The 12,325-nt window shown below is 41.3% G+C and overlaps 1 protein-coding gene across 12 annotated transcripts in view; it reads right to left on the reverse strand.

The window, feature by feature from the left end:
* Positions 1 to 12,325, reverse strand: part of NCOR2 (nuclear receptor corepressor 2) — a 1,025,928-nt gene that overhangs the window by 735,636 nt on the left and 277,967 nt on the right. For all 12 annotated transcript variants that reach the window (XM_053701833.1, XM_053701839.1, XM_053701838.1 and 9 more), the window contains exon 3: positions 5,362 to 5,483. In XM_053701833.1, the coding sequence (XP_053557808.1) occupies positions 5,362 to 5,483 (122 nt within the window). The remainder of the gene's footprint in view (positions 1 to 5,361; positions 5,484 to 12,325) is intronic.

Below are 12,325 nucleotides of genomic sequence, written 5' to 3' on the forward strand. Positions count from 1 at the left end.
ACGAGGTAGGAATGTCTTAGCCGACAAACCACAAGATACCATTGTACGTTTCCATTACTTTACGTACAAAGAACAAATACTTAAAGCAGCCTCAACACCTCCTCTTTGCCAGAAGGTGTCAGACATATCAAGGTTTTCCCGGATTTATCCCAGTACTATGAAATAGAGAAATTCTTTTAGGGAAATCACGGCTAAACTTCGGAAGAAAGGAGTCAAATATAGATGGGGATACCCGACTAAACTTCTGATTCACAAGAATGGATCGTTAATTACGCTAGACGACCCCTCCCGAGGAAAATAACTTTTAGACTTTTAGACCAATGGTTCCAGGAGCCCTTAAGGCCCCTGAATCCTCTGTTGGCTCGATTCCCAGAGACCCAAGACGCTGCAACTTCAGTTCATCATAGGCCCGAGAGACTCAGCCCCATGGCTAAGGAGTGGGATCCCCTCCCACAGAGACTGCAGGCCCCAAATGCAAAACGTCAAAATCAGGAATTGGACTCTGTCTTGAACTGATTGAACCGTAGCCTCTTTATGTTTCTGAACTTACCAAGCCGCAAGCTAAGATGATCGGAGACTGCCAACTAGTAATGTATATTCTTTCTTTGTTATAATGTTTTTCTGCACTTGTTACTCAAAAGTTTGCATATAGAGCTATATTTGTTAATAACTTGATGATATGCCCCTTATGGACCTAAGTGAATCTTTGTGACAGGGGTACTCCCAGCATGCCTTCTAGTCTAGTTGAGGGGGCTAAATACTTGATATTCGTAATACGTATCCACATATTAAACTGACATGATACCCTTGCTAGGATGCATTTTCAAGATGCCTAGTGGAACCCCCCATAATTGGGGAAAGGTCCCCAATGGGGTCTGCCACTGAGCTAGGTGACTTGAAGTATGACAGAATACCCCCCCTAGATTATGTAATAGGTTGGGATATAGTTATCACTTTGCCTACTGCACAACAAATTATAAGTCCTGACTTAGATTCAGATGGCCAACTTTATGATATAGGGACTTCTTAAGGGTCCAAAAGTCTATATTCTGGGAGCCGGAAGGCAATACCACATAAGGTATACGTTTCTCTAGTTACATGACTTACCGGGCCCTGCAAGTTAGTGTATTCATGGGCTGAAATAGCTAATAAGAGATTGGGGGAGTCAGATATTCTACGGTGTCCCAGACATGTTCCCTGGGGAGGGCGGGAATTTGACTAATCCCACCGACAGCAGATCTAACAACCACTAGCTTTCTGACTCATAAATCCATTAAATGCCGTGATAGACCTGGAGAAGAGGCACAATTGTTTCCAGGAATTACATCTAGCTATCCACCTAGAGTGTTGTTCCCCGGACATCTGGCGACCCCATATAGGCATAGACCAGATAACTTTAGCCATTATCATGATGCCACACTATGTTATAACACTATATCTGTTAATGTTTACCAAGGTTAGGCTATGTTCAGATTATATTTACTGTAGTATATTGTTGTTCTTTCTTTTTCTTCTCTAATAAAGGTCATGTCTGTCAGTCCCCTCCCCCTCAGGATATTATGATACTATTGATTTATGGTTGTGTCTCAGGGCACTTCTTCAGTAATCATTTCCTATTGCCCCAAAACTAGGATTCTATCTCAAGGTGAATAGCTTTCTAGACCCCATAAGACGTTGTTTCATTTTAATTTCCATTCTAATAGTGCCCCCCAGGAGATAGGCCCCCCCCTATTATTATTATTATTATTATATTATATCATACTATATTATATTGGAATTTTGTAATAACTTACACTCCATTCTATGTTATATAGTAGCCCACCCCCTCCTAGGCTACTAGCCCACGATAACAACAAGCCTCCCCCCCCCACACTTTTCTACTGAGCGTGTTGGCTAAATGATACCTGCATATTCCTGACCTACCTCTCATACCTTAAAGGGAATTCCCTGACCCCCCTTACCCTTCTATTGAGCGTGCTAGTTACAGAATACCTGAAACTCCCTTTCCTACCTTTTTACACCTTTGAGCTTACTTCATAAGCAGTGGAAAATAAATCCCATAGAATTATATTTAAGTATTACTTTCATGTATGTCGTCAGGTTATCACACCCACTACAATCATAATCTGAAATTGGTTCAACTGTATAATATTGTATGACTTATCAGAAAATTATTGGCACCTTAATTTGACTGAACCTTACTTGCTTGCTTGCTTGGTATACTAGTTAATTACTTATCGCTAAAAAATGACATTGGCTTCCTTCAAGAGACCCATTGGGTAGATGGAAAGGAACTGAGACTTAAAGGGACATGAAACCAAAAATATTTCTTTCATGATTGAGATAGAGAATACGATTTTAAACAACATTCCAATTTACTTCTATTAAATAATTTGCTTCATTCTTTAGATATCACTTGTTGAAGAAATAGCAATGCACATGGGTGAGCCAATAACAAGAGGCATCTATGTACAGCAACCAATCAGCAGATACTGAGCATATCTAGATATGCTTTTCAACCAACAATATCATGAGAATGAAGCAAATTAGATAACAGAAGTAAATTGGAAAACTGTTTAAAATAGAATGCTCTTTCTAAAGCATGAAAGAAAGTTTTTGGCTAGAATGTCCCTTTAAAACTCCGCTATTCCCTTATATACAGTCAGCGTCCTATATAGGCAAAAGTATAGGAGTTGTGATCTTGATCAATCGAAATCTTTCTTTCCAATGCCTGCATACAGAACAAGATATAGAGGGGCGATATGTAATGGTAGTATGTAAGCTGAATAATTGCACATTTACTCTCGTTAATATTTATGCTCCCAATCAGGGGCAACTGAAATTTCTTAGAAAGACCTTTGCTTTGGTCGATAAAATTAAACAAGTCCTCATAGGAGGAGATTTCAATTTAGTATGGGAGCCAGATAAGCAAGATTAGGGAATCGGGAGAGATTTGTAGGGAATTCCTGGAAGCTACTATTATTCCCATCACCAAGCCAGGAAAAGATCAAACAGAATGTGGTAATTATCGTCCTATATCCCTTATTAACCTGGATACTAAGCTTTATTCGAAACTAACTGCCAACAGAATTCTTCACCTACTCCCCCACAATACTACACCACACCAAGTCGGATTTACGCTAGGTAGACATGGACCAGGATAATACGAGGCGGTTGATTTCAGTCTTTATGGAAGCAAACAGACTTGCCATCCCTATAGTGGCCCTGTCGTTAGATGCCGAAAAGGCCTTCGACAGGGTCAGGTGGGATTACATCTGGGAAGTCCTTCGTTCCTTTGGGTTCCCCGAACCCTTCATTACAGCAATTAGGATCTTATACTCAGCTCCACATGCGAGAGTGAGGGGCATGGGATTTTGCTCTTCAGAGAGTTTTCCATCCGTAATGGAACTAGGCAAGGCTGCCCCCTCTCACCTCTTATCTTTGCACTGGCAATGGAACCTTTCGCCCAGAGAATCAGTCAGTTTGACCGGATCACAGAAATACCCATCCTATCGCCCCCAGAAAAGATAGTTCTTTTCGCAGATGATGTGACCCTGCTCCTAACGACACCACTGACTTCCATACCTGCAGTTTTTAATGTGATTCACCACTTTGGTAAACTAAGCTATTATAAAATCAATTACACCAAGACGGAGGGATACCCCATACAGATAGACCAACCCACCCTATTACGGCTTCAGTCCCTCTACTCATTTTCATGGTCTACAAAGAACCTTAAGCACCTAGGTATACTCTTAAGTGTGGACCCTGACCAGATAATTCGAGATAACTACAGCCTATTACTTCAAAATCTCTGAGTTCTAATAGAAAAGTGGGACCTTAAAGAGCTATCCTGGTTAGGCAGGGTAGCCCCAGTTAAAATGTCCTTGATCCCGAAGGTTCTGTACATATTTAGATGCATCCCGCTTAATGTTCCAAAACCCACTCTGTTCCATATCCATAAACTCTTCGCTGACTATATATGGCAACAAAAGGCACCCAGAATAGCCTATAACACACTACATAGATCATTCCCCCTGGGGGGGGGATAGCAGCACCTAATATTTTTACCTACTATGAGGCATCAAGGTTATCTCACGTTTCTGAATGGGGCATCAAAGAAGATAGACCAGGCTGGAGTAAGGGCTGTAAGCAACCTAAACCCCTTACATTGTACTATAATGTACTCCTATCTGACCGTACCCAGGGGATACCATGGCAATATAAGGCATGGATTAGGGAGGAGGGTACCAACATTCTTGACCATGACTGGGACAATGCTATTTCTCTTACAAAAAAGACCATACACTATATCACTATGCTAGAAGTCTATGTTAAGGTACTGCTGAAATGGCATAGAACCCCTGTCAGACTTGCCAAAATGTATTCGGGATCCTCATCCCTGTGTTGACGAGAGTGTGGAGATGAAGGGACTGACCTTCATATCTGGTGGGAATGCCCAAAAATATCCTCACTTTGGAGAGAAGTTGAGGACATGTGTAACTCCCTGCATTTAATGATTCAGATAACACCACTTAGCGCTGTTCTACATATAATGGCAGGGGATATAACACAGATGTCGAGGAGACTGCTGGTATACATTTTCACTGCAACTAAGCTATGCATAGCTAGATACTGGAAATCCCCCGAACCCCCAAGCCTTTCAGAAATCAAAGGTGTGATTGACTATATGGCAAATATGGAGAGACACTTTTTAGACTCGATCGATCAGATGGACACCTATTGGCTAATATGGGGCGCTTGGCTACATAAATAAGGAGATTTCTTACATATCTCAAAAACCAATCTGTTCCCCCTTTTATTTTATATCTTTATTTTTATTTATTTCTCTCCTTATTCCTTCCTCCCTTCTATCCTCTTAACCTCTTCCCTATCCCATTTTTCCCTACCCTATACCCTATTCCTTCTGGTCCATTCACTGACACCCACCAACCTGGTGATCATTTGTAATGAACACTAATCATCTAAGTGGGCTTTTTGTCATTAAAGTTTGTATTAGACCCATTAAAGATTATGTAACCGATTACTTACTGATAATGTGACATACCATATTTGCTTATTTTACATTTGGATAACATGGACAGTATCTGTACCAATGTATCACTATTCTGAAAGTTTGTATAATACTGCAACTGTTAAACTAAAAAAAAAATATTAATACAGTTTTAAATATCCTCTAGATGTAATAAAGAAAAAACAATAATTGAATTCCACTTTAGAGATGTTGTGGTGTTTTTGTAACCTCTGGTAGCTAAATAACCTGTATAGCTGCAGTGCTTAAAAATCATTCACAGCTGGGCAGGGGTTACACCTTAAATTGGTACAAACTAGCTGCCTTACCTTTCATTAACCGGTTGAAATTCAGAAAGCAGCGACGGCCTCCTCCTCTGGAGCACAGATCCATGGACCATATGAGAATTATAATCTCTGGGATGGTGCTGATATTCTAGAATATTTGATTCCTGCAAATAGATAAAAACAATAACATCAGATAGATATTGCCACCTCCCAAAAGAACATAACTGCTTTAGCCAAGTGAACTGTCTTCGTAAGTTGGACCCCCACATCACACACACACTACATTCTTGTAATTTTATAACATCATCACGCACCAAAGTCCAAATCACCACAGGTATAATATTTGTAAGGACCCTAAACAAGGATTATGTGTCACTAATGAGAAATGAAAGAGTCAAATCCTCTATGAAAACAGAGGATGTCGCTGTGTCATTGTGCTCATTGAAATGGATAAATAAGATATGTATTGGAAAAAGTATACCAGCAAAGGGGACATTTTGATTGTAAACACTTTTTATACCGCAAGTTTAATGTACTTTGAAAGGGATATTACAAACCTCTTGATTTTGTGATTAAAATCTGTACTTTTTCCCACAACCCCTAAAGAGGTGAAAAAAGGCAAAATAATGTAACCTTAGTTTTCAAGATGCTGTAAGTTGTCTAAACCAGCTATTTGATTTTCAGCATTTGCTGGTTACAGAATATGCTCTTTATGGAGTGTGAGACACAATTTTTAAGAGGTGTTAAATGTCATTTTAAATGCGGCCTTATATTTTTCATGCATCAGTTACCATGAGAACAGACAAACCTTTAAAAGCATGATAAAAAAATCATATAATTTTACGAATTTCATCAGCAATTAAATAATATACACCTCTCTAGAATTAGAGACATTAAACTGCTGAGCACAACTAGAGTAGCATGATTACAATTCACCATGCTATTGTTTTCACTCCTGCCGCTCACATCAAATCCATTCTCTTATTTTAACTCTTCAGAAGTGATAGTTTTTGAAACACTGCATCTTCACATAGGGAGCTGCCATCTTGGAGTTTTATTATTCTTGTACCCTGTGACAGAAGTGGTGCACTTTCACAAATCAGTGAAAGGGTGTGGGGGGGGGGGGGGGGTAAAAGCTGTATCAGTTTTCTGTGCACTGTACACAATACAGTGCAGGAGCTGTACATTTGTGCTGCAGCTGCATTATTCTATATTATTTCTGTAACTCGTCTGCTTTCTATAGTGCAAGCTAAAAGCAAAGTGCAAGGTACAGCTGTCAAAAAGCCAGCAATGTCACTCATCTGTGAAAGTGCACTGCTTCGGTCACAGGATGCAACAAAATGTTTGTTCCAAGATGTCAGCGCCCAGTATAAAAGGTGCAGAGCTTTACCAACTGGTTTCTATAATGAGCCAAAGCTGTTCTCAAATTTATCATACATTTGTCATACAGTTGCTAATAACAACGCACCTGCATTTTCTGCAGTAAACTACACGTTTACAATACATGGTGGTGACTATTGTGATGGAAACTAAGTGAAGTGCTTAGAATTTAAGTACTTATTTGCTTTTCTGATTGCATTGCTTTTCTAGAGGCATTATTAACAAGGTGGAGATTAGGAAAATGTCTGAGTACGAGGCAGCTCCGCAGAATAGGTACAGAGCAGGAAATGTCATATCAGGTGATGACATTCCTGAAAACATTTAAATAATTTGACCTATTGCAGATTGCAGACTACCCAAGCTGTTGTTGAGCTTGGCTATCATTACCAAACGGCTTTTCACATCAATAATTGATCCTATTTGCAGCCCAAGCAGGTCCATAGAAGCAATCCTATACCCCAGCCTCAGAATGTGATTAGGCTGCTCCGCTGCACTGAAAACAATGGGCAAATTGCAACTGTCTTAGCTCCTTGTTGTCATGATGCACTCATGAGTAGTTAATACCTGGAATAGCCACCCAGCAGAGTTGTTATGGTGTCTCAGCATTGCCAGGGTTAATCTGAAATGTTCCTTTTTGCAACATCTGTGTTTGCTGTAGAATGCATTAATCTAAAGACACCCTTTCCTCGCCCCTCCTCCTTTTGATGCCTGGCATCTCTTGGTACTGTGGGTTAGGGACTTGCAAGAAGGGGCTACGTGGTCGTATGTTACAAGGAAACATCTGAAGGGAGTTCCCACAAACCTATTGGAAGCTTAGTGATATGTGCAACATGCAGGTTTAGTATATGTCCCATTTTATTTTAAAGAAATGTTTCTTTGCATTTATTCTTGTTCTTTTGTATGTCTTCTGGGTTTTTTTTTTTAATTTGGCACTGTGTAACCTTTATTTGTCTTTTGTTATTAAAAATATTAATAATCTAATTCTGTCTTTCAGCTCTTATATCTGAATTCACACTCTGTAAGTGTTAGTCGTGTGAGTTATTGAGTTCCCAAGACACCCTTATTCAAAACTCTTGGTGGAAGTATTGTTAATCTGGGGTAGTGTAGGCAGGATTTGGAAGTTGTTCAATTGCTGTCCCTTTAGATCCTTGTAGAGGTAAAAGGTATAAGGGAACCAGACGCTGAATGCTATTAACCCCTTCAAACCCACATTCTCCCCATAGTCACGGCTGGGTGAATAGGCTTAGTCGTCACACTCATTAGACCAAATATCTGCAAGTGTTATCACAAGCATGTATATAATACAAGTTCCTAATTCAATAAACAAAGTTAGAAATTCTCTTTAAAAACAAAAATACGATTGTTCTGAATATAAATGTGATCTACTGGTAAATCAGTATTTATAGCTCTAGACTGTAAGCTCTTCAGAGCAGGAACCTCCACCTCCTATATCAAGTTACACTGTCAGCTGAAAGCTTGATCATTGTGGTATACAGTGCTATACATTGATTGCTATGTGGAATATAATGATGTTTTTTTTAATTAAATAATACTAATAATATATCAAACAAACTTAAACACGCTGCCTACAGAGCATCTGGGTAGTGCTTGCCGATTGGTGGCTACATTTAGCTACCAATTGCAAAGCACTACCCAGGGTCCTGAACCACAAATGGCCCAAAGCTTATATTCCTGTTTTTTTTTCTTTCTTAAGACACGGTGAGAGTCCACGGATCATAAATTACTGTTGGGAATATCACTCCTGGCCAGCAGGAGGAGGCAAAGAGCACCATAACAAAGCTGTTAAAGTATCACTTCCCTTCCCCACAACCCCCAGTCATTCTGCCTTCAGTGCAAGGAGGAGGTGAAGTTATAGGTGTCTGTGTAAATTTCTTCTATAAAGATTTTTTTTGTTTTGAAGCCAGGGGAGGATTGCTCTGATCTTCCATCACAATTTGTGTATAGCTGTACTCCACGTTAGTCTCTTCAGCAGGGCTGTGGTAGCTTTAAAGCAGTTAGGAACTTGTGAGGTGGGCCCCACTGCTTTTTCCTAACAGATTGCTGCCCTATGTCAGAATGCCAGAGTAGGCTTACTCTGTCCATTTCTTTAATCCTAGGTCTCTGTGAGGACAGGCTTCCACTCATACCAGGTGGACTGCCCCCCTGCCGTACTGTCAGGAATGCAGGTTAAGTGACATTTTTATTATATGAACACTTATGGCACTTTTACACATATCTGCACTTATATGGGCTTAATCCTGGGGAACAGGATTGTTTTCATGGCAGGGGCAGGGCACTGTGTTGCGGTTGAGCCACCAATAAAAGAAAATACAATTTTCCTTCTTTTCCCTTACTCTGAGTGGACTGCTTACTTATGCAGTCATTCTTTTGCAGAGGCTGTTAGTTTGGTAACGGCTTTATTTTGTGGCTAGATGTTTCATTGCCGTTTCTCCTGGTGTGACGCCATTAAGGGGGAGTGCCTCATACTCGCTATGCGCCGTTTCATCTTGGCGCCGTTTTGTTGAGTGTATCTCGTTTCTGCTGCGGATCGAAGGAAACGGTTCTCAATCCGTGTCGTCAGGAGCAGGTAGGCACCTCAGCATAACGCTGAGGTGTAGAGGTGCTGGGGACGTTATTAATATAACATTAGAGAGATTTCTTGCTCAAAAATAAACAGGAAAAAAATTAAGGTTTTTTTTGTTTTATTTTTAAAGATACAGTCACATTATTTAGTATTTGTGTATAACTTTTGTTCAAAATGGACCTAGAGTCTAATCCTTCTAGTTTGTGCAAGCTTCGTTTGGATACCCAAGTAGAGCCACCTTTACCTTTTTGTAGTTCTTGTATAAATAGAACTCTGTTATATAAGGACAAACTTTTTCATTCTGAGCAACCATTCCCTGAGGATGAGGCCATCCAGGTGTTATCACAGCCTCTCCCTATCATAGCCCAATCTGCAGCGACATCACATGCAGTGCCCTGTGGTTCCTTTCAATCTCCAGATGACGTATTTTTAAAGGTTGAGATTGCTGCACAGGTATCGTCTGCGGTATCTGAGGCACTAGCAGTCATTCCCATGCTGCAGGGGAAGCGTAAGAGGAACATTATAGAATCATACAAGGTATCAGATCCTGTTCAGGCTGACCGGACTCCCTCTTCACACAAGTCTGAGGAGGAGGATACTTTGGTAGCCTCTGAGGGTGAAATCTCAGATTCGGATAGTGTAACTCCTTCATCTGATGCTGAAGTAGTTTCCTTTAGATTCAAGCTTGAGCACCTCCGTGTCTTATTGAAGGAGGTTTTAGCTACCTTGTACGACTCCGATAAGCCTATCGTCGTCAACTCTAAAAAGTCTAGCAAATTAAATAGATACTTTGAAGTCCCCTCATTTGGGGAGGTATTTAAAGTGCCAGACCGTGCCACGGAGATTAGCACCCGGGAATGGGAGAGACCTCCCCTGTCTTTAGGAAGATGTTTCCGCTAGTTGACTCTTTCAAGAAGTCGTTGCAATCAGTTCCTAAGGAGGAAGGGGCGATTTCCACTTTGGCAAAGAGAACTACTATTCCTATTGAATATAGTTGTTCGTTTAAGGATCCTATGGATAAAAAGCTGGAGGCCTTTTTAAAGAAGATATATCTTCATGAGGGGTTACAATGGCAACCGGTGGTGTGCATTACTACAGTAACCAGTGTGGCAGCTTATTGGTTTGACGCTTTGTCCGAGTCCTTCCAAGCTGAAACTCCCTTGGAGGAAATTCAGGATAGGATTAAGGCTCTCAAGTTAACTAACTGCTTTATAACTGACACTTCCTTGCAAGTTATTAAGTTGAGAGCTAAAATATCTGGTTTTGCTATTTTAGAGTGTCGAGCACTATGGCTTAAGTCTTGGTCTGCAGACGTTTCTTCTAAATCTAAGCTTTTGGCTAAACCCTACAAGGGTAAGACCTTGTTTGTTCCAGTCTTGGCCGAGATTATCTCTGATATCACTGGTGGTAAAGGATACTTTCTGCCTAAAGACAAAAAGAATAAATCAATGGAATGTCAGAATAATTTACGTTCCTTTCGTAACTTCCGAGGTAAGTCTTCCCCTGCATCTACCAAGCAGGAACAATCCAAGCCCTCTTGGAAGCCCATTAAGACTTGTAACAAGGGAAGCAATCCAAGAAACCCGCAGCTGATTCCATGTCAGCATGAAGGGTTTGCCCCCGATCCAGGATCGGATCAAGTGGGGGGGAAGACTTTCTCAGTTCACGTAAGCTTGGGAACGAGATGTTCCAGACCCATGGGCAGTGGACATAGTTTCCCAGGGGTACAAGTTAGATTTCAAGACCTTTCCTCCCAGGGGCAGGTTTCACCTCTCAAGATTATCTGTAGACCAAATAAAAAGAGAGGCGTTCTTGAAATGTGTTCAAGACCTTTTCCTCTTGGGAGTGAAAGTGCCTGTTCCAAGTCAGGAACAGGGTCTCGGGTTCCCAAAAAAGAGGAAACTTTCAGGCCCATTCTAGATCTAAAGTTACTAAACAAATTCCTCAGAGTGCCGTCCTTCAAGATGGAGATTATCTGCTCCATTCTGCCCCTAATACAAGAGTGTCAATTCATGACAACCATAGACCTGAAGGATACGTACCTGCACATTCCCATTCACAGGGACCATCACAAATATCTGAGGTTTGTCTATCTAGACAAACATTTCCAATTTGTAGCGCTGCCATTTGGCCTTGCCACAGCTCCCAGAATTTTCTCAAAGGTCCTGGGAGCTCTTTTGGCGGTAATTCAGTCTCACGGAATTGCTGTGGCACCTTATTAAGACAACATTCTAGTTCAGGCGCCATCCTTGCATCTAGCAGAATCTCACACAAAGATTTTGTTGGCATTCCTTCGTTCCCATGGTTGGAAGATCAATTTGGAGAAAAGTTATCTTGTTCCGACTACAAGAGTGACCTTCTTAGCGACCATTATAGATTCTCTAGCGATGAAAATATTTCTGACGGAGGTCAGAAGAGCCAAGATTCTGTCCACTTTCCTGTCCTTACAGTCGGCGGTCCGACCATCAGTGGCCCAATGCACGGAGGTAATCGGGTTAATGGTGTCTTTCATGGACATAGTTCCATTTGAGACCTCTGCAGCTATGCATGCTTGCTCAGAGGGACGGGGATTATTCAGATCTATCACAGAGAATAGTTCTGGATCAATCAACAAGGGACTCCCTATCGTGGTGGCTGTCTCAAGAACATCTGTCCCAGGGGACGTGTTTTCAGAGACCCTCTTGGGTAATTGTGACCACAAATGCATGCCTGTTGGGTTGGGGAGCAGTCTGGGGACTTGTTGAAGGCGCAGGGACTTTGGTCTCAGGAGGAATCTGCTCTCCCCGTAAACGTTCTGGAGTTGAGAGCAATCTTCAATGCGTTGATGACTTGGCCTCAGCTGGCCCTAGCTCGGTCTATCAGGATCCAGACGGACAACATAACCTCAGTGGCCTACATCAACCCCCAAGGGGGAACTCGGAATTCCTTAGCCATGAAGTAGGTGGCACGGATCATCCAGAGGGCGGAGGTTCACAATTGCTGTCTGTCTGCCATCCACATTCCAGGAGTGAACAATTGGGAAGTGGACTTCCTGGGCAGACA

The sequence above is a fragment of the Bombina bombina genome, chromosome 2 (genome assembly GCF_027579735.1).
Source record: "Bombina bombina isolate aBomBom1 chromosome 2, aBomBom1.pri, whole genome shotgun sequence".
Lineage (NCBI taxonomy): Eukaryota > Metazoa > Chordata > Amphibia > Anura > Bombinatoridae > Bombina > Bombina bombina.